Source organism: Lithobates pipiens, unplaced genomic scaffold (assembly GCF_037356315.1).
Source record: "Lithobates pipiens isolate NorthernLeopardFrog02 unplaced genomic scaffold, aLitPip1_a1.2 Scaffold_28, whole genome shotgun sequence".
NCBI classification, from domain to species: domain Eukaryota; kingdom Metazoa; phylum Chordata; class Amphibia; order Anura; family Ranidae; genus Lithobates; species Lithobates pipiens.
Genome location: NW_027507789.1, coordinates 141,870,130 through 141,897,788, shown reverse-complemented (window position 1 = coordinate 141,897,788; position 27,659 = coordinate 141,870,130). Strand labels below are relative to the sequence as shown.

The window sequence follows — 27,659 nt, the reverse complement described above, 5'->3', positions numbered from 1 at the left end:
ATCAACCGAGTCGCTGGACAGGTGCACCCTGTGATCGGTTACAAAGCCTCCAGCAGCACTAAATGTGCGTTCCAAAAGAACGCTGGATGCAGGACAGGCCAGTAGCTCAATTGCATAAAGTGCAAGCTCTGGCCAGTGATCCATCCTCAAGACCCAGTAACCCAGAGGATTTTCGGTGGGAAAGGTGTGATCTTGCCGCTAGGTATTCCTGAACCATGTAAATCAGACGCTGGCGATGGTTGCTGTAACCGATCATACCTTGCGGCTGCAGACTAAAAAATTGTCTGAACGCATCGGTCAGACGGCCAACTTCTCCACTGCTCCTTCTGTGACTGACTGAAGCCTCAGCAACACGTTGTCCAGGACCAAGAATTTGTAACCTCCCAGTCTCTGGGAACATGTTGCACAGACCTTTCTGGAAGGCCTCCCGAAGATGTCTCATCCTCTGCTCCCTCTGTGACGGCAAGATAAGGTCCGCAACCTTACCCTTGTACCGTGGATCAAGGAGAGTTGCCAGCCAGTAATGATCCCTCTCCTTGATCCGCTGAATACAAGGATCCTTCCACAGGCTTTGCAGGATCAGGGAGGTCATGCAGCGTAGGTTAGCCGAGGCATTCGGTCCGGAGTCCTCTGGGTCACTAAGGACGACATGATCCGCAGCCACCTCCTCCCAGCCACGTACAAGTCCACGGGTTTCTTGGGACTGTAAATCATCCCTAAAAGACTGATGCTGAGTGCCAGGCTCCACCTCCATATGGACACAATCCTCCTCCTCGTCCTCTTCCTGTGTGATCGGCAGGCCAGCAGGAACACTGTCTGGATCAAGGGGGCCTTGAGAGGCAAGGAATTCCTCCTCTTCCTGCCTCTGTTCTGCCTCCAGTGCCCTGTCCATTATTCCATGCAGCCTGTGCTCCAACAGGTGGACAAGAGGTACAGTGTCGGGGCCTCCTCAAATGGTGACAGGACAGTGCATGCATCCCTGATCATGGCTCACTGGCGTGGTGAAAAAAAAAAAAGCTCCCCTGACCCTGTCCTGGTGCCAAAGTCGCACAGGTACTCATTGGTGGCCCTCTGCTGCATGTGCAGCCACTACAGCATGGCTAATGTCACAGATTAGGCGATTATTGGGCAGGTTCAATTCCTTTTGGAGCTCAGCCAGCCGAGCATCGGCATTATATGACCGGCGGAAATGCACACAGACTTTCCTGGCCTGCCTTAGGACATCCTGTAAGCCCGGGTACCTGCTCAAGAACTGCTGCACCACCAAGTTAAGGATGTGAGCCACACAGGGCACATGGGTCAGTTGTCCCTGTCGGAGGGTGGAGAGGAGGTTGGTGCCATTGTCGCAAACCACCATTCCTGGCTTAAGCTGGCTTGGCGTCAACCACCTCTCAGCCTGCCCCTGCAGAGCTGACAGAATATCTGCCCCAGTGTGGCTCCTGTCCCCCAAGCACACCAGCGCAAGCACAGCATGGCATCTTTTTGCCTGCGTACTTGTGTAGCCCCTTGAACGCCTACAGAGCACCATTGGTTCCGAGGACAAAGCACCGGAAGAGGCCACGGAGGAAGAAGAGGAGGGGGTGGAGGAGAGAGGTGTGTCACAACCAGTTGTAGTATTTTGGAGACGTGGTGGCAGAACAACCTCAAACACTACTGCACCTTGTCCTGCATCCTTCCCAGCTGCCAGAAGAGTCCCCCATTGCGCAGTGAAAGATAGGTAACGTCCCTGTCTATGCCTGCTGGATCATGAGTCAGCGGTAATATGCACCTTACCGCTGACTGCCCTGTCCAGCGAGGCATGGACATTGCCTTCCACATGCCGGTAAAGAGCCGGAAATCACCTTCCATGAGAAAAAGTGGTGTTTGGGAACCTGCCACTGACGAACCGCACATTGCACAAACTCACGGAAGGGGGCCGAGTCTACCAACTGAAAAGGCAGCAGTTGAAGTGCTAGCAATTTAGCCAAGCTAGTATTCAACCCCTGGGCATGTGGATGGCTGGGAGTGAACTTCTTTCGACGGTCCAGCAGCTGGGGCAAGGAAACTTGCCTGGTGCAATCAGACATCGGTGTACTGCTAGCAGAGTGCCCGCAAGTACTTGGCTGTGACACACCTAATTCTACACCTTCATTCCTCTCAGTGCAGGTTTCAGAGAGGACTGAAGGTATACTGGGGTTGGAGATCCCAGCTGGTGAGGAGCAAAGAGAGGTCCGCTTTGTTGTTTGATGTGGGTCTTTAAAGGTACGCTTGCCAACGAACTGCATGGCAGGGCAACATATGTCTGGTCAAGCATGTGGTGCCCAAGCGGCTGATGTTTTGGCCACGTGAGATACGCTTGAGACATATGTTGCAAATAGCAGTGGTGCAATCTGATGTACTCGTCTCAAAAAAGGCCAACACCAAAGAACTTTTGGAATAAGATGCAGAGGCAGCACCCTGCACATGCGGAGCTCTGCGGTGTGATTCAGTCGGTGTGCTGCCCTTAAGCTGGCCCCTGGAGGGCATCCTGCCTCGGAGATGTGCCTCCTCCTCTCTCCTATCAGGCACCCACGTGGAGTCAGTGATCTCATCATCCCCTCCCTCCTCATCACTGGAGCAAACCTGGCAGTATGCTGCAGCTGGTGGAACATGATTGCCAGATTGCTGTCCTTCTTGGGCATCCCCTCTCTCTAGGTTCACGCTACTGACTTCCTCTAGCTGGGTATCATCATAAGAGCCTTCAAAACACTGGGCATCCTCCTGGAGCATGTACCCAACACTGTGCTCAAACAGGTTGGGGGACTCCTCAGGAGTACATGGTGGGTCTAGGGAAGGAGTGACTGATGCCATTGAGACAAGGGAAGAGGTCGTGTTGGCAGCTGCTTTGTCAGTACCATGAGCCTGGGTGAGAGAGGATTAGGAGGATGAGGAGGGCTTGGTCATCCACTCTACCAAGTCTTCACCATGTTGCGGCTCAACATGTTCAGTTGCCGAAAATAAGGACAAGCGTGTCCCATGGCCACGTGCTGATGAGGATGCACCGTGTCCACGACCAGCACTGTTGCCTCCAGACACATAGCCTGCTTGCCCTCTTTTATTGGCTTGTGACTGTCTGCCTCTCCTTGTTGGCCTTTCAGACATACTAATGGCCTGCAGGGAGATGAGAACACCAGCAATTGGGGTAGCTTTAGGTGCACACTGAGCAGACGACACAGTACAAAGAACTGTAATTACTGCAGCTGCCTGCCTGTGGTATAGGATCTGAAGAACACCAGCAATTGGGGTAGCTTTAGGTGCACACTGTGCAGATGACACAGTACACCAACTGTAATTACTGCAGCTGCCTGCCTGTGGTATAAGATCTGAAGAACACCGGCAATTGGGGTAGCTTTAGGTGCACACTGTGCAGATGACATAGTACAACAACTGTAATTACTGGAGCTGCCTGCGGTATAGGACCAGAATAACACCAGGTGGCACAATACACCAACTGTAACTGCTGCAGCTGCCTGTGGCTTGCAGGGAGATGAGAACACCAGCAATTGGGGTAGCTTTAGGTGCACACTGAGCAGATGACACAGTACACCGATTGTAATTACTGAAGCTGCCTGCCTGTGGTATAGGATCTGAAGAACACCAGCAATTGGGGTAGCTTTAGATGCACACTGTGCAGATGACACAGTACACCAACTGTAATTACTGCAGCTGCCTGCCTGTGGTATAGGATCTAAACAACACCAGCAATTGGGGTAGCTTTAGGTGCACACTGTGCAGATGACATAGTACACCAACTGTAATTACTGGAGCTGCCTGCGGTATAGGACCAGAACAACACGAGCAATTGGGGTACCTTCAGGTGTACACTGTGCAGGTGGCACAATACACCGACTGTAACTGCTGCAGCTGCCTGAACACCACCACCACCACACACTGTCTCTCCGTCTATCTCTATGAGCTGTAACAAACTACGCAAGGCAGCCTTATATAGTGTGGGGTGTGTACTAAACCCCCTGAGCATCCTGCCTATTATGGCCAATTATGGCTCCCTTCGCTGGCAGCGCTGTGATTGGCCAAGCATGCGGGTCATAGTGCATGCTTGGCCAATCATCAGCCAGCAATGCACTGCGATGGCGCAGTGCATTATGGGCCGTGAGCTCCACTCGAATTCGGCGCGAACGGCCCATAACGTTCTGGTTCCGCCGAACGGGCAAACCGCCGGTGTTCGAGTCGAATACATGGGTTCGACTCAAACACTCAGCTCACCCCTACTGTCAAGATAAATAAATCAGTACTGCAGCTGAATGGCCTAAAACATATATGCCGAAGCCTGGGGGGGCAAATCACTACTCCACCCCTGTTGCCCTCATGCTTCAGCATATATGCTCTTTTTTTTAACTGTGGTGGTAAAATCACCTCCAACAGCGCTGGAGTCACGGCTTTACGTATTGTGGGAGAAAGCTGAATGGTGTACCTGCTAAGCAAATGATGATTAACAATAAAACAAAGTAACTTTACAATATAACAGTAAGACTTACCATACCTGCAAAGCAAATACAATAAAACATTGCAATCTGTGCCTAAAAAAAAAATATATGCTGAAGCATGGGGGCAATCCGTCCCTAATGTTAGGAGCAAATCGCTCCTCCAACCCTGCTGCCCCCATGCTTTGGCAAATATGCTCTTTTTTTATTTAACTGTGGCGGTGAAATCACCCATGGCAGTGCTGGAGTCATGGCTTTATGTTTCGTGGGAGCAAACGCTGTTGCTGTCAAGATAAATAAAACCGTGCTGCAGCTGAATGGTGTACCGGCTAAGCAAATGATGGTTAACAATAAAACAAAGTAACATTACAGTATAACAGTAAGACATACCATACCTGCAAAGCAAATACAATAAAACATAGTAAAAATAGAGAAAACGATTGATATAGAACAATAGTGAGCAAACAGTAGAGCGGACAGTAGAGAGCGAACAATAGAGAGAGAGAGGAGAAAAATACAACCACAACTATTTTTGGATTTTTTTATTTTAGATTTTTTTTGTGCTTTGTGTGTTTTTCTTTTTTGTTGCCACTTTTATAAAAACTGTAAACTGAACATTGCAGATTAGAGTCTCTCAAAATGTAATGGCCATCACATCTTTCAAGACCCTGTGTTAGTGTGCCTATGACTGTGTGGTGCTGTACCATACACTAAAACTCCACTAGTGTCTGGTAGCGTTTGAAACATTCACCAATGCAGAGACCAGGTTGGTCAGGACAGGAGGAACAATAAAAGCGGGGGTGTCATGCCTAATCCACGTTTGCTGCAGACACTATCTTTTTTTGGGGGTTTCTTTGGGTAGGGGTACCAGGGAGGACAAAAGGAAAATGCCTCTCCTGCAGCCGGCTCACTGAATTTGGATTGGGAAGTTGGGCATGAGCACCGTCTGGAAACAGAAGGGCTCTGACGATCTTTTCCTGGAATTTAAGGAAGGATCCAGTCCGTCCTGAAGCTCTGTATAGCACATGAGCGTTCAGCAAAGCCAATTGAAATAATTATACAGACACTTTTTTGTACCAGCATCTGGCCTTATGGGCAATTAGGTACGGGGCCAACAACTGGTCGTTGAGGTCCACCCCTCCCATGTTAAGGTAGTATTCGTGGACACAGAGGGGTTTCTCCACAACACCAGTCACCGTAGGAATTTGGACTGCCGTGTCTGCGTGAAGCGAGGACAGAACAAAAACGTTCCGTGAATCCCTCCACTTCACTGCTAACAAACTATTAAACCTCAAGCAGGCTCTCTCCCCCGTCTAAGTCGGGATTCTACAAGCCGTTGAAGGAAGTCCCAGCGATTAGATCGCAGGGTACCACATGCGCCAATTCCATAATCAAAAGGTGACTAAAAAGTGGCACGCTCATATAATAATTGTCCACATACAAGTGGTACCCCTTTCCGAATATGGGTGACACCAAGTCCCACACTATCTTACCAGCGCTTCCTATGTAGTCAGCGCAGTTCTCTGGCTCTACGTGACTATCTTTTCCCTCGTAAACCATAAAACTATATGTTTAGCCAGCTTATAAATCTTGACCACGTATCTGGCATGCTTGCTGGGAAGATACTGTTTGATAGACAAGCGGCCAGAAAACTTAATCAGGGACTCATCAACGTGGACAACTTGATCGGGAGTAAACAAGGCTACAAAATGTTGGTTGAAGTGGTTTGCAAGGGGCCGAATTTTGCAGGGGGGAATCAAATCCAGGGTCAACCCGAGGACGAGAGTTCATTGTCACTGAAGTGCATGAACCGCAAGATCTGCTCGTATCGTGTCCTGGTCATGGAGGCAGAGAACACAGGCATATGGGAAATTGGGTCAGTGGACCAATATGACCGCAACTCTTTTTTGGTTATACCCATGAGGAGGGATAGGTCCAGAAAGGTCTCAAATTCGGAGACCGTAATTGGTCTCCAATCTCTGCCAAGGGTCAGCTGGGAATTAGCGGAGATGAATTGACCAGCATACAAATTGCTTTGGTCCACAAAAGATCTATAGAGATCTTCAGTGAAAAACAGTGAATAAAAATCAAGTGAAGTAAAATCAACTGTTTCCTCCTGAATTCTGAGCTGGCCAGTGAATGGGGGGGAAGTACGGGGTGCTGCAGAATTGGTGTGTTCCTAATTAGGATTGGCGAATGCAGCAGGAAGGGCACTATGGGCTCGACGGGCCTGTGTTTGTCTTCTTCTTGGTGGCAGCGGGACACCACCCGTGCTTGCCAGCTCGCCAGCTTGAACTGCACTTATGGGACTCGCCACATCACCAAGTGTTACTGCAGTGCTGGATATATGACCAGGATGTACTAGGCCGCTGGTGCTTGCCAGTTCACCAGAAGATTTAGCGGCGCTTGTACTGGCTCTCTGCTCCATATGAGGGACCTGTTGTTCTTGCACCTCAAGGACAGCAGAAGATCGAGGTCTGGTACGTCTGACCTTGGCAGGGATCACAACTCTGTCGTCAGAGCCATCTGTCAGGGTGCCGCTGCTGTCTCCAGGTTCGTATTCTGAGCCTGAATCTAACAGATGAGTGACTTCCTCTTCACTGTCTATCATGCTCAGAAACGTGTAGGCCTCTTCACTAGTGTACCTTCGATTTGCCATGTTGGCGTCATTTTACTGGTACACTAGTGAGACTCAGGTAAAAAAAGCTCCTGACTGTTAGCGACTGATTCAAACACTACCAAAACAAAATGTTGGCATTTACAGGGATCAGGCCTTACTCTGCGAAAGCTGCAGTTATGTGTGTTGTGTTTTGTAAGTGACAGTGATCGATCGATCGATACTGCACTTGGGTGGGCTGGGCTGGGCGGCTAAACGCAGGTGCTAGCAGGTATCTGGGCTGATCCCGCTAACACTGCATTTTTGGGAACGCTAAACTGCTGGGGACGCTAGTATAGATATTATCAGATCAGATATCCATCCGTTCAGGCACTATACTACTTAGGGAGGTGTATGGTGCGTGCATGGGTGTTAGCGGTACTGGCACTAATCTGAAGCTGCCTGGGGCGACACAGACCCTATCTGACGCTAAAACCTAACTTTGACCACCCACTGGGTGATCAGGGGGTTAAACCTTTACTGGGTAAAATACGGTGGGTGCACTGACTCTATAAAAAATAAACTAGCTAAACTGTGATCACAGGTGACAGAGGGTAGTCAAGGGGTTAAACCTATATTGGGGGGTGGGGGGTCCCCAGACCTATCTGGGCCTAAGACTAATTACCCTAACACTGATTTTTGGCACTAATGACACTAGTACAGCGATAAAAAAAATCTGATTGCTGTACTAGGTGACAAAGTGACAGGTGGTGAAGGGGTTAACTGGGGGGTGATTGGGGGTGAATTGTGTGCCTACGTGACCTGGTGTCAGTGTAGTGTTGTGCAACTCACTGTTTGATGTTCTCTCCTCTTGGTATGGAATGAAAAGACCGACATGAGGAGAGATGACATCACTTTCCCGTCAGTGTTTACAGTTACACAGACAGGGGAATTATATCATTCATCAGGAGTGATCACCAGGTCCAGGCCAGATATCATTGTCTTGAGCCTGGGGATTGATCAGCCCTTGATCTAATCCAATCATCGGAGACGGAGGTGCGCACGCCCCCCAGCTGGCCACGCGCATCACCTATAGTAACATGATCTCATGCAGCTGACACCGGTTAAAGAAACCTTTAAGCTAATTTTACTATTTCTATGTTAAAATTTACAGTGCTGTTGGGTTGGGGGAGATGGGCCCAAAGACTTAAGTTTTCATAGCTACCTATTTACTTGCTCTTTTTTGTTTAACCTTTATTTACCATTTGGATACAATAAGTCAAAACGTTTGGCCTCTCAGGGTGCTCGGAGGTGGCCTAGGCCCCCTGTGGTGTTTACCTATAGGCATGGTGTTTTCCCTAGGTTGTTTGATGATGACATGGAATTATTTGGATATGTCAATGGTTATCGGTTCTTGATTTTGTAATGTAAAACATGCTGTTGCATCTTGAAATAAAAATTAAAGCTTTTGCAAAAAAAATTAAAACATTACAGTGTCAAATCCGATCGCCTATTGGGGGGATCAGGAAGGAATTTTTTTCACCTGCTGTAGTAAATTGGAGCATGCTCTGCTGGGTTTTTTTTTCGCCTTCCTCTGGATCAATTGTGGGCATAAAATTGGGTATCTGGATTGTACGATTATTTTTTATTTTATTTATTTGTTTTTAAGGTTGAACTGGATGGACTTGTATCTTTTTTCAACCTGACTAACTATGTAACTATGTAACTATATGTAACAGTGCTTATTTTGACAGTACCCTAAGGGCTTGTGTTGACGGCCTTTTGTGCACTTAGAGCTGGTTCTGCCTTCCCATTTAAGTATGTGGGAATGCGGAACCCCCTAGAAGCAGGTCAACTGTGGATCAGAGGCCAAGTGCAGGTTAAATGCACTTATTAATGAATTTAAAATCTCAGAAGCATGTCAAAACGATGTCATCAATGCAAGCCCAAAGGCGGTTGATACAAGCAGGTACACAACAAGCAATTGCAAGCCTAGAACACTTTTAGGACTGCCATACCTGTTTCTTCTTCTCCACCTCTGCTTGAATCCTTTCTGCCTCAGACTTTTTCATGACACGTTTCATCACTGAGATGTCTGAAGCCACATCTCGGCTCATATTCTCCATGTAGAACAAACTTAGTGCCAAGTCTTCTACTTCTGCTTGCATAAAGGACACTAAAGGAAAAGGGTGATTAGTGAATAAATGCTTGTTTGGCACAAAAGTATGATTTACATGGCTATTCTCATTGTTCGTAAAGCGCTTATTACCCCAAGCCCTTGTACACACGGTCTGATTTTTTCAGAAACTGGTGTTGCAAACACACGGTCGGACAAAGTTGTCGGAAAATCCGATCATTCGGAACGTGATGACGTTCGTTCATTCCAACGGGACTACGTTCAGCCTAGTAGCCAATAGCTTTGCTCTCGTACTTTGATCTGAGCATGCGTGGCACTTTGTCCGATCGGAATTCTCTACAAATGATCAGAAAAAGTCCGATCGGATTTTGTTGTCGGAAAATTTGAGATCCTGCTCTCAAATTTTTTCCATCGGAATCTCTAACACTTCATATTCCTGATATGTGCCTTCTGTACCATATAGGTTTATGAGAAAGTATCCTGTTCTCTTTGTATTGCTTCCATTGTGTGAAATCCCTGGTGTTCCTGTCAGACCCTCTGCTTTCCTATCTAAAACTGACCCCACTAAGCAGGAGAACACACCAAGGTCAGTTTTCCAGCTATACTGGGAGCTCAGTGTGCTCTCCTCCAATGATCAGACTTGTCCTGACACGTCCCCCGCTGCACAACCATTCACTGGGAAGCTCAGTGTGCTGCTGCTTCTCCTCCCCCAGAACTTATGCAGCTGAGAACAGGGGTAAGGGGATCACTTAAAAAAAAAAGGGAAAAATTGTATTTATATATATATATTTTTTATATCTATACAAAACGTTTTGCCTTTCATTTCTATTTTAAACTGATTATTTTACAAGTCAATCGTTTACAATCACTTTAACCTCCTTGGTGGCATTCCTGAGTGTGGCCTGGGGTTAAATTTCAGTACCATCGCAGGATCCAGGAAGAGGTTATTTACCTTGTGCCCAGGATTCCCCAATGTACTCCCGCTGTGTCCGGCAGCTAAATACTCCGCCCAATGCTCTGTGTCCTGGGTTCTGTTCCCTTCAAGCATCGCGACGCATGGGGGCGGAACCCAGCGGCAATTTCAAAAAGTATAAAATAAAACACATACATCGTAATCTTATTGGATTACATTACTGTATCAAATCATTTTACCTCAGTTTGTCCCAAGTGCTTTGTCCAGTGCCCTGCCTGCAGATTTATTGTTCTTTCTAACATTCTTTCTGCCTGCAAACTTATAAATGACCATGGCATCCAAAAAGCGTGCCTCTACATCAAAAGCGGTTTATGGCCAGCTTGAAAACATCAATAGCGCATCAGAATCACTTGCAGAATTGAGCAATAGTGATTTGTGGGGAAATTCGTCATCAGACACGGAAAGCGATGACAGCGTCGATTTTGCGAATGACCTCAGTGATGTGCAAAATTGGTGCTCTATTGACTGCAGTACAGATCAAAACAAGATTTCCAATTACTGGAGCACCCAGTATAAAAGTGGATGTTGAAGATGACAACCCCTTGGCATGCCTACAACTATTTGTGACCGATGAGGTTATTGAAAAAATTGTTACGGAGACAAACCAGTACCAAGAGCAACAAGCTACTATGTATTAGAAGTTTTCAAGAAGTAAAAAGTGGGAACCAGTGACCAAAGATGACATTTGAAAATTTCTTGGTCTAATAATACTTCAGGGAGTGGTGAGGAAACCACTGCAGAAGTGGTATTGGACAATTAATAAATTACTTGCCACTACATTCGTTGGCATGGACATGTCAGAGTACAGATTTTCCCTGATAATGAAATACTTAACACTAACCCCCAATAATTATATTAGGTAGTGATGTCACACTCATTAAACCAATAATTCAATAAAGGTATAGATAGTAATTATATAATAATTATATTAGGTAATGGTGTCACACTCATTAAACCAATAAGTCAATAAAGGTATAGATAGTACCTGATCAGATCTAAAAGATCATATATCAGTTCCACGGCTCAGACGCAACTGTACTAATATAGACAAATTTTTGACATAGGCAAATGTGCTCACTAGTAGATTTGTAGAGAAGGGTTATTCCATCAGTTCTCTGAAAAACACTCTAGACGATGTTAGATGTATGGATAGAAGAGAACTACTCAGAATGGGCCCCATCATGATGTCTGGCCTCTTAGCTCCCTTCCTCACTACCTTTTCGGTACAACAGGTGAATGTCAAGAAGATGATAAGGAAACATCTTAAAAAATGATCGAATACTACATTCCGTGTTGCCAGATAAGCCTCAAGTTGTTTTTAGGGGAGCTCCATCTCATAGACACACTGTGGCTCCTGTGAGGGGTTAGCTCGGTAGCGGGTGTGTGTGACCCCCTGGATGGGTTCACAACACAAAGTCAGGCACAGCAGACAGCGGTGTAGGTTCAAAAAACAAAAGATCCGGTTTATTTAGGCTACATGCAGTGATACATAAACAGCCAAACAAAATAAAACAAGAAAATAAATCCTGGTCAGCTTGACCTCTAACTACACACGTAGACTCCCTGTCTAACAACTGGGTGCAGCCATTGTAGGGGTTTGCCACACAGGCGTTAACTCACCGCACAGAACAGATCTCAGACTCCCCAGTCTATACACACAAAACTGGTTCCAGGATGGAGCATCTCCCTATGCATGCTGGGGTTTTTTGTAGAGGCCTTAATGAGCCCACTTAATTCAGCTGGGCTCATTAACTCTTCCCCTCTAATTGTAAAAGTCTGCATACAGCCTGAATCTAGGACACACATATTTCCCATCCTGAATACAACCAGGTGATTTTACCTGCGTGCTGCCACATACCCCCCCCTCTTGTTTCAACCTTGGGGTTGTAACACAAGTAGCCAGACACGCATGTATCCGAGACAAAGCATCCACATTCCCCATTTTAACACCAGGGCGATGCTTAACTGTAAAGTTAAATTCCTGTAGGGCCAGGAACCACCTATTTACCCTTCTATTGGTCTCCTTGTTTTGAGCCATCCACTTTAAAGGAGCGTGATCAGTCACCAGGTCAAAGTGCCTACCTAGCAGATAGTACCGAAGGGAATCTAGAGCCCACTTCACTGCTAAACATTCCTTCTCAATCGTGGAGTAATTTACCTCATGGGACTTCAACTTCCTGCTGAGGTAAATGACTGGGTGTTCTTCCCCGTTCCAGACCTGGGATAACACTGCTCCTAACCCAACGTCTGATGCATCAGTTTGTACAACAAAGTCCTTAGAGAAGTCTGGTGAGTACAACACTGGCTGGCTACATAAAGCTGTTTTTAAGGACTGAAATGCTTCCTCAGCCTCTGGGGACCATTTAACCATAACCGACTCTTTCCCTTTTGTCAGGTTGGTGAGGGGCACAGCCTGAGAAGCAAAATGGGGAATGAATCGTCGATAATAGCCAGCGATTCCCAGAAAGGCTCGTACCTGTTTCTTGCTGTTGGGACGTGGCCAACTCTGTATGGCCTCGACTTTATTGACTTGGGGTTTTATCACCCCCCTCCCAATAGTGTACCCAAGATATTTGGCCTCCTCCTGTCCAATGGTACACTTCTTTGGATTGGCCGTAAACCCAGCTTCCCGGATAGAGTCTAGGACTGCTTGTACTTTTGGCAAATGTGAGACCCAGTCTGTGCTATGGATAATCACATCATCCAGGTAAGCTGCAGCATATTTCTGATGGGGCCTCAGAATCTTATCCATTTTCCGCTGGAATGTTGCCGGTGCATTCTGTAACCCAAACGGCATTCTCTTATATTGGAATGCCCCATCTGGGGTTACAAACGCAGTTTTCTCCTTGGCCGACTCGGCCAGGGGAATTTGCCAATACCCTTTGGTGAGATCAAGAGTTGTCATATATCGGGCTGTTCCCAGCCGGTCAATCAACTCATCTATACGTGGCATGGGGTAGGTGTCAAATTTTGTAACTTTATTTAATTGTCTAAAATCGTTACAAAACCGCCAGCTCCCATCAGGTTTGGGCACTAGTACAATAGGACTGGACCAGTCACTCTGGGACTCCTCTATCACACCCAATTCCAGCATCCTTTGAACCTCCCCACGTATTGCCTCCCGTCGGGCCTCTGGTATTCTATAAGGTTTTAGTTTTACCCTTTCTCCTGGCGGGGTGATAATGTCATGCTCTACGCCAGATGTTTGTCCCGGAAGCTCAGAGAAAATCTTTGTTACGAAGTACAAACTCTTTAACCTCCTGTTGTTGGGGTTTCGATAAGGTGTCTGCTATTCCAACCTCAGGAACTAAGCAATCAGGCTGTACTTGTGACAAAGTCTCTGCGACTAGGGATTCCCTATCCCTCCAGGCTTTCAGCAGATTGACGTGATAGATCTGCTCCGGCTTTCGCCTTCCTGGCTGTCTAACCCTGTAGTTCACCTCACTAATTTTTTCAATTACTTCATATGGACCTTGCCATTTGGCCAGAAATTTGCTTTCAACCGTAGGGACTAGGACCAAGACCCTATCCCCCGGGGAAAAAGTACGTGTCTTGGCCCCACGGTTGTACACTCTCTGCTGTGCTAACTGCGCTTGGGTCAAATGTTCCTTTACAATTGGCATTACCTGTGCAATTCTATCTTGCATCAGGGCGACGTGCTCAATCACACTCCTGTGAGGAGAACTCTCATTTTCCCAAGTTTCCTTGGCGATATCCAGCAGCCCTCTTGGGTGTCTCCCATAGAGCAACTCGAAGGGTGAGAAACCCGTAGAGGATTGGGGTACCTCCCTAATGGCAAACATCAGATAGGGTATTAGACAATCCCAATTCTTTCCATCTATATCCACCACCTTCTTTAACATTTGTTTTAGGGTTTTGTTGAATCTTTCAACCAACCCATCTGTTTGGGGGTGATACACAGATGTACGCAATTGCTTCACTTTGTACAACTTGCATAATTCTTTCATAACCCGGGACATAAAGGGTGTACCTTGGTCCGTAAGCAGTTCCTTACAAATACCCACGCGGCTAAAAACAAGGGATAGCTCTTTGGCTATGGTTTTGGCCGAGGTATTTCGGAGAGGAATTGCTTCCGGATAACGGGTGGCATAGTCCAATATAACCAAAATGTACTGATGCCCCCTAGCAGACTTCATTATCGGACCTACCAAATCCATTGCGATCCTCTCAAAGGGAACCTCAATGATAGGAAGAGGTACCAGTGGGTTACAGAAATGTGGCATAGGTGCCGACTTCTGACACACAGGGCAGGAGGAGCAATAATTTTCTATTTCCTTCATGACCCCAGGCCAATAGAATCTCTGCAATACCCTCTCTCTGGTTTTCTCTGTCCCCAGATGACCTCCCAGAATGTGTCCATGAGCCAATTCTAACACCAACTCCCTGTAAGGTTTGGGCACCACAAGTTGCTCAATGGTTTCTTCTGCCCTTTGAGCCACTCGATACAGCAGGTCCCTTTCCACAGTGAAGTACGGGTAAGTGCAAGTCTTATCTGGGTTCACTAACTCGCCATCTATTTTCACCACATTTTCCCGTGCCTTTATTAGGGTGGGGTCTTTTAACTGTTCTGTGGCAAAATTTTCCCTGTGAACCTCAAGATCCGAAAACTCCACAGACGGCATGTTTTCAACTGAGGATGTTGGCTCCTCCCCAGTTTCTCGAGTTTCCCCCGCCAATACCGACAAGGGAAATTCAGGAGAGTCCTCACCACTCCCAGAGGAATTCTGGTCATCTTCCTGGTCTATAGGGGCACCAGTGGGGGGCTCAGGACAATCCCAGAGTTCCCAGAATTTTGGAAAATCCCTTCCCACAATAGCATCATGTGGTAAGTGAGACACTAACCCCACCTGATGAGAGAGGTTACCTTTGGGGGTCTCAAAAAACACTGAAGTTACAGGATACTCTCGGGTGTCCCCATGCACACAAATAACAGCCACCCTGTTCTTCCCAGAGACCTCTGTAGTAACTAATTCAGCTTTTATCAATGTTACCAGGCTACCTGAATCTAGCAACACATCAACATGTCTACCATTAATACACATTTTACATAAATGTTTCTCAGGTCCCCGAATGGCAGTGCATGCAACTGTCGCAAACAGCGACTGACGTCTCTCCCTTATAAAGTCACATTGCATAGGCTCATCCACAACTGGGCAATTGGCTGCAATATGTCCCTCTTGCCGGCAGCGGTAGCAAATAATTTTTTTCGCTGCCTCTTGCAGCATGGGCTTCCTGGGCTGCTCCCGCCAGACCTTAGGTAGAACTCCCACCCTCTCACTCTCTCCACCCTCACCCCTTGGAGTCATCTTACCCGCCACTGGGGATGATCTGGTCTTAGGGGGGAAAGTCCGTGAGTCCCTGGAAGAGGTGGTCAAGTTCTCTGTAGCCAAGTACCTCTCAACCAGATCCACAAGTTTATCTGCATTTTCTGGATCTCCATGGCTTACCCATTTTTGGATGGCAGTAGGAAGAGCTCTCAGGAAACGATCCATAACCACACGTTCCACAATGTTTGGTGCGGTCAAAATCTCTGGCTGCAGCCACTTCCTGCTCAGGTGAATGAGATCATACATTTGAGATCTGGGAGGTTTTCCAACCTGAAAAGTCCAGTTATGCACACGCTGAGCCCGGACTGCCAGGGTGACACCCAGCCGTGCCAATATTTCTGCTTTTAGCACCACATAGTCTTTTGCTTGGTCAGGCTCTAGGTCATAATAAGCTTTCTGTGATTCCCCAGTTAACAGAGGGGCCACCAGTCCAGCCCATTGCTCCTTAGGCCACTTTTCCCTTTCCGCAGTCCTTTCAAATGTGGTCAAAAACACCTCCGGATCATCCTCTCCAGTCATTTTTGTCAGTAAACGGCTCACACCAAAGGATGCGGTATTATTGTTCCCACTTGCTTCATTGGTCTGCGGACGTTGCTGTATCAATGTCTCTATTTGCTGTTGAAAATTCTGCTCTTGCTTCTGCAACAGGTCTATGAAGCGGGCTTCAGATCGCTGCTGGGCTTGTTGCTGAGCTTACAAACTCTGCTGCAAAGTTGCATTTGTCTGCTGCTGGGCTTGTTGTTGAGCTGCAAGGCTCTTTTGTAAAGCTGCATTTGTTTGCTGCTGGTTTGCATTTGCTAGAGCCAGCTGTCTCAGTATCTCCTCCATGCTGGCCTTTAAAAAAAATTGAAAAAAAAAAAAAAACTTGCCAAAATTCTCCACCAACTGTGAGGGGTTAGCTCGGTAGCGGGTGTGTGTGACCCCCTGGATGGGTTCACAACACAAAGTCAGGCACAGCAGACAGCGGTGTAGGTTCAAAAAACAAAAGATCCGGTTTATTTAGGCTACATGCAGTGATACATAAACAGCCAAACAAAATAAAACAAGAAAATAAATCCTGGTCAGCTTGACCTCTAACTACACACGTAGACTCCCTGTCTAACAACTGGGTGCAGCCATTGTAGGGGTTTGCCACACAGGCGTTAACTCACCGCACAGAACAGATCTCAGACTCCCCAGTCTATACACACAAAACTGGTTCCAGGATGGAGCATCTCCCTATGCATGCTGGGGTTTTTTGTAGAGGCCTTAATGAGCCCACTTAATTCAGCTGGGCTCATTAACTCTTCCCCTCTAATTGTAAAAGTCTGCATACAGCCTGAATCTAGGACACACATATTTCCCATCCTGAATACAACCAGGTGATTTTACCTGCGTGCTGCCACACTCCTAACATTCTTAACCCTCCCTCAATAAAAAAAAGCTTTTTTTCAGAATCCTACTATGTTTTTTCAATTTAGGAGATGTCAGGTTTGCTCTATTAATGGATGTTTGCATAGAAGAACCCAATGTTTCATTTCCATTAGTACCACCACTGAATTTGATATAAAACCTTTTATCACATATTCAACAGAGGGGGTCGTGTATTTGCTCCAATGGCCATGTGGGTTTATATATGTGGGCAGGACTAAACGCCCACTTCAAGTGAGATTAAATGAACACATCACTAATATTAAAAATGTTTTTTGAAACATTCTGTCTCCAAACATTATCGGTTAGTGCACAATAGGGATCCTTTGGGAACCATTTTCATAGGAATAGCCAAATATCGACCCCATTGGAGGGGCAGCTCTCTGATGAGAGAAATATAAAGATCTGAAATGTACTGGATCCATAGAATCATCAAGTGTTATGTCCCCTTTGGATTGAATGTTGAAGAGGTGTTCCCAGTTAAAAAAAAAAAAAAATTAAAGTCAGCAGCTACAAATACTCCAGCTGCTGACTTTTATTAATCAGACACTTACCTGTCCTAGGGTCCAGCGATGCGGGGGATTGAAGCCCCGCTCATCTCCCCCTCCTCCCCCGGCGCCTGCATTGCAACTGTGGGCACCCGGCTGTGACTTCACAGCTGGGCACCCACTGTGGGCACCCAGCTGTGACTTCACAGCTGAGCACCCACTGTGCATGCACGAGTGGAGTGTTTGGCCGTGCAATCATCTGGGACCTGTCACTTGTCCCAGATGATTGACAAGACGGAGGGGGCAGAGCTGAGCCCTTCCTGTGCCGAGGGGAAGTGACGTCAAGAGCCCAGGCACTGAAGGAGGCAGACTATGAGGGACCCCCTAGCAACAGCCATTTAGAGGTGAGTAAAAAAAAAAAATGTCCAAATGTTTTATTTTTTTAGGCACATTCATGCATATTCTTTTTTGGGGGATGTAACACCACTTTAATGCATTTATAGACAATTCTTAAAGATATTGTATGGACATGTGAACTTGTTCTGAACCCTAGGTGGCGGTGTCTTAATGGATTAAACATATGAGTTCTGTTCTCTACCTTCTCTGAGGGTTTCCCTTCTTTTGTATTTCTAAGGAGACTATTATATAAAGAACAAAGTTTCTATTATGTTAATTGTAGATGGCTTTTTCCCTTCTCATATAGAGACTAATTTGAAACATTTCTCCTATTATGTCATTGCTATATGATCTTTTAGATCTGATCAGGTATCTTTATTGAATTATTGGTTTAATGAGTGTGACACCACTACCTAATAGAATTATTGGGGGTAATGCCGTGTACACATGAGCGTGATGTCCCACAGAAAAAGTCAGATGGGAGCTTTTCATTGTATAATCAGATCGTGTGTATGCCCCATCTGACTTTTTACGTTGAAAATTCTGACGGACCTAGAAATGGAACATGTTCTACATATTTCCGACGGAACCAATTCCTTTTGGGAAAACCGCTCATCTGTATGCTGTTGTAATTAGTAAAAGCCAGAATTTTGAAGATGCACACAGTGGGGCTGATTTACAAACGGTTTGCACCATGAGTTGCGGCGCACGCCGATGCGCAACGGCCATTTTCGTATTCACAAAGCATTTGCGCCTGTAACACAGCGCAATTCCCCATTTACTATTAACATGCCAGCACACGGGAGGCGCCGATCGGTGCGCCGCTATAGACATGTGCACGCATTATTCAACTCAGAATTAAAAGAAGCTGGAAGTGCCAATATTATGGGAGTGATGTGCGTGATGTGAGGAAGTATAGTTATAACTGTCCAAGTAACAAATATGGCCAAAATAGAATGGAAAAGTAACGGTCTCTGAACAAGCTTGCTGCGCCTGCAAATACACTTGGAACTGCATGAGGTCAATTTATGCACAGCGCATGTACAAGCGGCATTTGCACACGTTTGAGTGCTTTGGTTCACTGCACCGGCAAAATCTTAGTAAATGTCAAGCCACGTAGATTAATTTGCATAAGTTGAACAGGCGCACCTCTCAACTTTTTTTTTGCGCTGGTTCACTTTTATGTTTTTTTTTTTTTTTAAGGCGATGTTAGCATTAAGAAAAAATAAATGAAGAAAAAAAATGTGTGCCCCCCACCCCAAATCCATACCAGACCTGATTTTAATTGAAACTCCGTGCCAAAAAAAAAAAAAAATGATGTGGGGCCCCCCCTCAAAATCCATACCAGACCCTTATTCGAGCACACAACCTGGCAGGCCACAGGAAAAGAGGGGGGGATGAGAGAGAACCCCCCCTCCTGAACCGTACCAGGCCACATGCCCTCAACATTGGGAGGATGCTTTGGGGTACCCCCCAAAGCACCTTGTCCCCATGCTGATGAGGACAAGGGCCTCATCCCAACAACCCTGGCCGGTGGTTGTGGGGGTCTGCGGGCAGGGGGCTAATCGGAATCTGGAAGCCCCCTTTAACAAGGGGACCCCCAGATCCCGGCCACCCCCCCTGTGTGAAATGGTAAGGGGGTACAAAAGCATTCATCTTAGTAAATTACCCCCAGTGTGTCAACATGTGCTATCTGCCATCAGGGAATTTCAATGTATGCGTTTTGTGGGTGCATCCCCTTCCTCCCAAATGAAGTAGGCGAAAGGAAGGAGTTGCACCCCCAAAACACATCCATTGATCCCCCATGATGGCAGATAGCACATGTTGACATTAGGCATGGGATCAGGAGGGAAATACCCATTTTGACTCCCAAATTGTGTGCATCTTCAAAATTTGGCTTTTACAGGGGTGACATCAGCCCATCTGATGAAGGCAATATCCAGACATTTAGGACATACTATAATGTCTGATATTGCCTTATGGTTTTCTACGTTGAACTTTGTAAGTTCCAGAGTTTTGTATGTTATATGTTATTAAACATGCCTATTTTGAACAAAAAAAAAAAATAAAATAAAAACAAAATGTAAAAAAAATACAAAAAGTTTTTTTTTTTACCCAAAATTTTGAACACGCAAATGTGTGAATGTGCACAGAGTAAAAACTTTGCTCATCAACAATGTGTGGCTTCTTATTTTAATGGTCAATACCAGTTTAAAGAGGGATTCCACCAAAAAAAAAAAAATATTAAAAGCCAACAGCTATAAATACTACAGCTGCTGACTTTTAATAAATGGACACTCACCTGTCCTGGGTTCCAGCGATGCCGGCAGCCGAGGCCGATCGATCGCTCGGCTCTCGGCTGCTGCAGTCACCATTCTAGGTGAGGGAATCAGGAAGTGAAGCGAATCGGCTTCACTTCCCGGTTCCCTACTGCGCATGCGCGAGCCGCGCCGCGCAATAGGAAATCTCCGCGCTGTCACTGGGACCCGTGTGTGTCCCAGCAGACAGCGCGGCAGGGCAGGAAATGGCGTAGACTCCCACGGGAGTCTATGCCCAGAAGTGGGTGAAAATAACTGTCTTTGACGGGTATCTCCACCCCCCTCCCCCCTGAAAGGTGTCAATTGTGACACCGGAGGGGGGGAGGGATCCGATCAGCGGAGGTTCCACTTTAGGGTGGAATCCCGCTTTAAGTAATTTTGTGATTACAGTGACAATGGGGCTTATTTACTACAGGAAAATCCACGAACTACAAGTGCACTAGGAGAACCTAGGAGACAGCCAAAAATAAACACAAACAATAAAGAAAAATCTAAAGTTTTATCAGATAATTTTTTTTTTTTAACTAAAATGTTTTTTAGACATTGTCTGGCATAGCAATGCCCCCCCCCCCCCCACACATGAAATAATTTACATATTTCTGCTGAACGTCACAGGCACTTTGGGGGGCCAAGCCAGTACGGCCAGTATCCAGGCCTGTCAGAGGATTAATAGGAAGTCCAGCCTCAGGTCCAACTGAGGCAATATAATTTTGGGAGTTTTTCCTTAAAAAATTGTGCAATATGCAGCAGGATAGGATGATATGGGTTTGATTTTGTAGTCCGCCATATGGATTGCTGTCAGAAACAGGCGAAAACGGCTGGCTATTATCCCGAAGGTATTCTCAACAACTCTTCTCGCTCTGGCCAGCCGGTAGTAAAAAACCCTCATCTCCGGGGGTGAGGGTCCTTTAAGGGGAATGGCCTCATCAGGTGCTCGCACAGACCAAACGCTTCATTAGCAAGAAAGACAAAGGGGACTCCTTCCACGTTGTCCACATCAGGTGGCAATGCCAGGCCACCAGTCTGGAGACGTTGGTAAAACTCCATCTGGGCAGAGACTGCTACATCCGACATCTGGTAATTTTTCCCCACGTCCACATAGATGAACTCATATTATGCCAACACTAACGCCATTAACACTATACTATTAAACCCCTTATAGTTATAATAGTAAGACCCCGAATGGGGTGGTGGCATGATGTGGACATGCTTCCCATCTATAGCCCCTCCACAGTTGGGAAAGTACCAACGATCGGCAAAATGGGAGGCCACAGTCTGCCATTCCTGTGGCGTTGAAGGGAACTGTGGAATCAAAACAGAAAAAAAATATAATAGTATTTTTGTACTCACCGTAAAATCATTTTCTCTGAAGTTCAATGACAGACACAGCTCCGGTGATCTTGACCATAGGGTTACCACGCAGGCATCAGAAGATGTGCTTACATCCACTTTGTAGAATTTTGTAAAAGTGTGGATGACCAAGTTGCCGTCTTACACAAAGGGGGGCACCTGTCCCTTCAAGGCGTAAGCCTGGCCCTCGATTTGTCTGATCCACCTGGAAATGGTGTACTATGAGACCGCCATTCCATTTTTGGAAAAGCCGAAACGAACAGAGAGTCCAACTTCCGGAAGGGAGCCATGGCAGACAGATATACCCTTAGAGCCCGGACCACGTCCAGGGAATGGAGGGTCACCTCCTTAGGATGTGTCGGTTTAGGACACAGAGATGGTAACACAATGTCTTTATTAAGGTGAAAAGCCCAAACCACCTTCGGTAGAAAAGAAGGTTGCGGACGCAACACCACCTTATCCTTGTGTATAATGAGATAGGGCAACTTGCAAGACAAGACCGCCAGTTTCAAAACTCTTCTGACCGATGTAATGGCCACTAGGAAGACCAATTTCTGAGAGAGTGTTAAAAAAGGGATTTCCCTGATGTTCTCAAACAGGGGTTTCTGAAGTTCCGGCAACACCAGGTTCAGATCCCATGGAGGTAAGGGTGGACGCACCGGGGGGACTACATGTCGGAACCCTTGTACAAAGGTGCTCACTAGAGAGTGAGACACCAGGGAAAGTTGGAAAAAGACAGCCAAGGCTGATATCTGTCCCTTGATGGTGCTTTTTGGTGCCAGTTTTTGGTCCACTCCTCGCTGTAAGAACAGCAGGATCCTGGAAACGGAATAGGTGCGTGGACACTATCCCATCTCCTCACACATGGAGATATAAGCCTTCCACGTACAAGGTATATCTTCCGAGAAGAAGATTTTTGTGCCCTCAACATAGTGGAAATCTCTGAGTCAGACAGACCTCGGTTCCTTAGCACCTGGCTTTCAACAGCCATGCCGTTAAAATCAGCAATGGTAAAGCAGGATGGAGTATCGGACCTTGAGACAAGGTCTTCTCACATCGGCAACCACCAACTAGCATCCGCCACCAGGCATACCAGGTCGGCGTACCAATGACGCCAAGGCCAATCTGGGCCAATCACTATCACTGGAATCCCCTCGTCCTCCACTCTGCGGAGCAGACGTGGTAACAGTTTGAGTGGAGGAAAGGCGTAAATCAGCCGGTACTGCTCCTATGGAGCCACCAACGCGTCTAACGCGTCCGCCCAAGGATCTCGTCCTGGACACGAACCTCTGCACTTTTCGATTGAGCCAAGAGGCCAAGAGATTCACATCTGGTGTGCTCCACTGCAGGCAAAGAAGCCTGAACACCTCCGGATGCAATGACCACTCTTCCGGGTCCAGCATATGGCGACTTAGATAGTCCGCCTGGCAGTTTTCTACTCCCAGGATGTATATGACCGATAAAGCCGGTACGTGCCGCTCTGCCCATCAAAGAATGTGAGCGACCTCCTGTGCTGCAGCCAAGCTTCTTGTTCCTCCTTGATGGTTGACATATGCCACCGCTGTAGCGTTGCCAGACTGGATCCTGATCGGACGTCCTCGCAGTCTCATCGACCATGTGGAGAGGCATAGCCTGATCGCTCGTAACTCGTGCACACTGATCGGCAACTGGGATTCCTCCCTCGACCAGAGGCCTTGGGTCAACTGTGCTCCCAATATTCCACCCCAGCCGGTCAGGCTGGCATCCGTTGTGATCACTGTCCAATGAAGAGGTAGGAAAGACTTCCCGGACCGAAGGACCGGAGATCTCAGCTACCAGAGAAGAGAGTCCCATACTAACTGGCTCACTTGAATCTGTTGATCCAGTGATAACGGAGATTTGTCCCATTTTGTCAATATCTCCTTCTGCAAGACTCTGGTGTGAAATTGGCCGTACGGTACCGCCTCGAAGGAGGCCACCATGAGGCCCAGGACTCGCATGCAGAAGAGCAGCGATGACCACCTGCGGTTCATCAACACCTTCACCGTGGCTCTGAGAGTCTGCAGTTTGTCTGAAGAGAGACACACTCTCACTTCCACGGAGTCCAGCAGTAAACCTAGGTTCTCCAGGCGTTGCGTTGGCACATGAACAGATTTTTTGAAGTTCAACACCCACCCAAATTCCTGCAGGGTTTGCAGGGTTTGCATGGCGATTGCCACATCCTCCCTTAATTCTGATGCAGAAGCTGCTCTCAGAAGGAGATTGTCTAGGTAACCCACGATTGCGATCCCACGTTGTCGCAACAACGTCAAAATTGGAGCCAATACCTTGGTAAAGACACGGGGTGCTGAAGCCAAGCCAAATGGGAGAGCCACAAACTGGTAGTGGGCTTCCCCTACTGCAAATCGCAGAAACTTCTGATGCCTGAGGCATATGAGTATATGCAAGTACCAAAGATGGCAGGGAGTCCCCCTGATGGAGTGCAGCGACTACAGAGTGAACTGATTCCATTCTGAAACTCTGTACTTTCACAAAGCAATTGAGGGCTTTCCGGTCCAAGATTGGACGTACCCCTTCCTTTTTGGGGACTACAGATTGGAATAGAACCCCTGAAACCTTTCAGTTTCTGAAACAGGCATTATCACCCCGCGGCTGAGCAGGTCCCTTACTGCCCCAAACAGGGCCTCCCGGTGATCCGGGAGTAAGGGTATGCTGGAGGGGAATAATCTATTCGGTGGCCAAGAGAGAAAGTCTATCTTGTAGCCCAATGAAATCAGTTCATAGACCCATTGGTCGGACAGCCGAGAGGCCCACCGGGCCCACCGGGCTACAGTGACGGGCGGGGGCAAAACCTCCTGCGGTAGCATTTTTGCTTGTTATCTTGTTAGGCTTGTGAGTCAAGGGGCGCTTCTGTCCCTCAGTAGTCGCCCTGTCGGGCTGGGAGCATTTTGCTAAAGTCCTGGGCAGACGAAAAAGCCTCTTTTGAGAGGAAAATGAGGGCCCTTGCCTGCGGCGTGGCTCCTTTCTCTTCCTGGACTGTGGGAGCAAGGTGCTCTTCCTACCTGTGACATTCTTAATAATGTCATCCAGCGAGGGTCCAAATAGCTGCTCACCAAGGAAGGGTAGATCCATCAAAGCTTTTTTAAATGCCTGGTCCGCAGACCAGCATTTCAGCCAAATCAGGCGCCGCAGCACCACTGCTGAAACTGATGCCCTGGAGAGCAAAGGAAGAGTATCCAGGGTCGCATTACAAACGTACTTAAGGCTGTGCACTAACTGGTCTGCTAGTTCCACGCAGACAGGAGAGGTCTGCTGCTTCTCCAATTCACGGTGCAATCGTTTTGCCCACTCAGTAAGTGTCTGCAACACTAATGCTGTGACCAGTACTGGTCATATCGCTGACCTCACTGCCGTAAACAGGGAGCGAGCCACTGCCTCGGCCTTCCTGTCGGTAGGGTCTTTAAATGCAGGAGTCCCTTCTACCGTGATCGTGGTTACTTTATTTAACCTGGATACTGGGGGGTCCACGACCGGGGGAGCCGACCATTTCTTAAGAAGGCTCTTCTCAAAGGGGTAATACACCGCCATTCTTTTTGGGACTGAAAAGGTCAGTTGAGGGCATCCCCATTCCTTGTATATGAACTTATCAAAATAAGTCAGATACGGAAACACCTTAGGCGTAGAGGCTGGCTTATGGGACCCAAAAGGGACCGCTACTTCAGCAGGTTTTTTACCACCTTTGTGCCCGCGCACCGCCTCCACCCTGGCAACGAACGTTTCTAAGGACCGCAAACAAAGTGTTCAAAGGTACTGCACTGTTTGCAGATGAGCCGGTTGCAATTGCAGGGAGGTCTGGGGAAGAAACACCAGTTTCTGATGCCATGCTGACCCACCCTGTCTGCCACCCTTGGGGACTTAGGACAAGGTGTTCAATCCCACCCTACTAGTTGCTGCAGACTGAGGGGCCCCCACCGCAGCACTCACCACCCTGACCGAGCGCTGCACTGTGCTGTTACAGGTGCCTGTGTCCAGTGTCAGCTCCCAGTTGTCCAGAGCAAAAAAAATGCACTGTTCTGAGGTACAGGAACCAGCGCTGAGGAGCAAAAACCGTGCTGAGGCTACAAAAAATGGCCACCGGGCGCCCTGTATAGAGAAAAATCACAGGGAAAATGGCCACCGAACTTCGGGAAAATGGCTGCTGACCATGCTTTCCATAGAGACTCAGAAAATGGCCGGCCACTAACTGTACACAGTAAATGAACAGAGATAATAGCGGCAGACAGCGATATGGCGGCAGCACATACAGAGCCCACAGAAACCAGCAGAGAGATCACAGACAGCACAGAGACACAGACAGCCAGCGCAGTCCGCAGAGAAGGAAACAAGCCCCCTGGAGGACCCCTGGCTCAGGTACACACAACGCTCAGCAGCCCAGTCATGCAGCATCCCCCACGGGGGGGGGGGCAAATAGGGACAGGGAAAGAAGAGTGGGAGGAGAGGGACCCCCTAATTGACCTCCCAGGGCAGGGAACCTCGGCTCTCCAGCTGTTTTGAAACTACAAATCCCATCATGCCTCTGCCTCTAGGAGTCATGCCTGTGATTGTTAGGGTCTTGCAATGTCTCATGGGACTTGTAGCTTCAAAACAGCTGGAGAGCTGAGTTTCCCTAGACTTGTCCCAGGGAATGCCTAGCTGCTCTGTCCCACCGAGGCAGGAAGAGCTGTACTCATCATCTGTAAGAGCTGGGGACATCCCATCACAGACCCACACCGGAGCAGTACAGGGTGGCTGTTGGCCACGGCACACTGTGACAAGGACATCTGTAGTCTGTTCATATGTGTGCCCCGCATTGCGCTCACCGGCCGCCCCTGGAGCCTGAGGGGCATGTCGTGGCCAACCCAGAGCGTAGATAGGGTCTGCACACACTCGATGGCCAGGCTGGGGAGACTACAAGGATCTATATTATCCAGCCTGTCACCCAGTTTACTGTTGATAGAAGATCACAGGATCTTAAAATCTTGTGCAAAAAGTCAAAAACTGAAAAAAATTCCCAGGACCGATGGTCCCGGCAGGGAGCCTAGGTCCTTTTCCTTCACTAGGCAGAAAAAAACTGAGCTGCAGGAACTGTAAAGTTCTGTTTTTCACATGTATTACATATCTTGCCTAGTCCTCTCCTGAAGGTGGCGTAATAACCCTATGGTCAAGATTACTGGAGCTGTGTCTGTCAATGAACTAAATAGAAAAGTACTTTTGCACATAACATTGCAAGCAGATTAAACAAAAACATTCTTGGCCGACATCAGTATAACATTTTTTTTAAAGGAGTATTTCCAGACAAAAATCTAAGGTCCACTTATCATATTCCTCTCCCCCCTCTGATGACCCATTGTAAAAATGTTAGGGGGGGAGGGTTTGAGGTGACTTTGGGAGCCAAAAAAAATTAAAAAAGCCTCTGACACTGCCTGGATTTAAGGACACACATAACATAACATTTGTAAACATTTTAGGGGGTGTTTTGGATAAAGCAGTACAACGAAGCTAACAAAATACACTGTTAAGGGACTAGGTTATAGGTGTATATGGGCCCAGGATAGCATGCTGGGGGGTTAGTGAAGGCAAATATGCATGTAGGCCAAAACGGGAGCATTTAAAAAGCTTACAGCATGCATGAGGATAAACGGGACATTCACAGCATAGTACAATCATGGTAATTAGGGAACAATGAAATAACAAAACATTAGCAAACATTAAATACATATAATGTTATGTTAAAGGATAAAACTTACCCTAATATAGTCCTTCTGCAGGACCTGAATAATGGCAGAACAGGTCCCTGGAATAATGATCCCCAAAGCCTGGGGGGAGATGCCGGTAGAGAACTTGAGGTCCTGTAGACTTCTCCCAGTTGCCAAGTACCACAAGGTGGCGACCAGCCTCTGCTCCGGAGTGATGGCTTTCCGCATGCTGGTGTCCTGCTTCATAATATAAGGGGTGAGCAAAGCCAACAGACGGTGAAATATGGGGTCCGTCATCCAGAGAAAGTTCCTGAAATCATCAGGATTATTCTCCTGGATCTCACGAAGCAGTGGCATGTGCGAGAATTGGTCACACTGGAGTAACCAATTCTTGGTTTATGAACTCCTCCTCGCCCTGTTCATGGACTGGGCTTGGGTCAAAGTATGAACCTCAACACCAAGCCCCCAC

General features: G+C 47.3%; 1 protein-coding gene across 2 annotated transcripts in view; it reads right to left on the bottom strand.

Annotated features, from left to right (window-relative positions):
- Window positions 1-27,659, bottom strand: part of CCDC40 (coiled-coil domain 40 molecular ruler complex subunit) — a 188,852-nt gene that overhangs the window by 106,971 nt on the left and 54,222 nt on the right. For both annotated transcript variants that reach the window (XM_077459623.1, XM_077459625.1), the window contains exon 7: window positions 9,075-9,232. In XM_077459623.1, coding sequence (XP_077315749.1) covers window positions 9,075-9,232 — 158 coding nt within the window. The remainder of the gene's footprint in view (window positions 1-9,074; window positions 9,233-27,659) is intronic.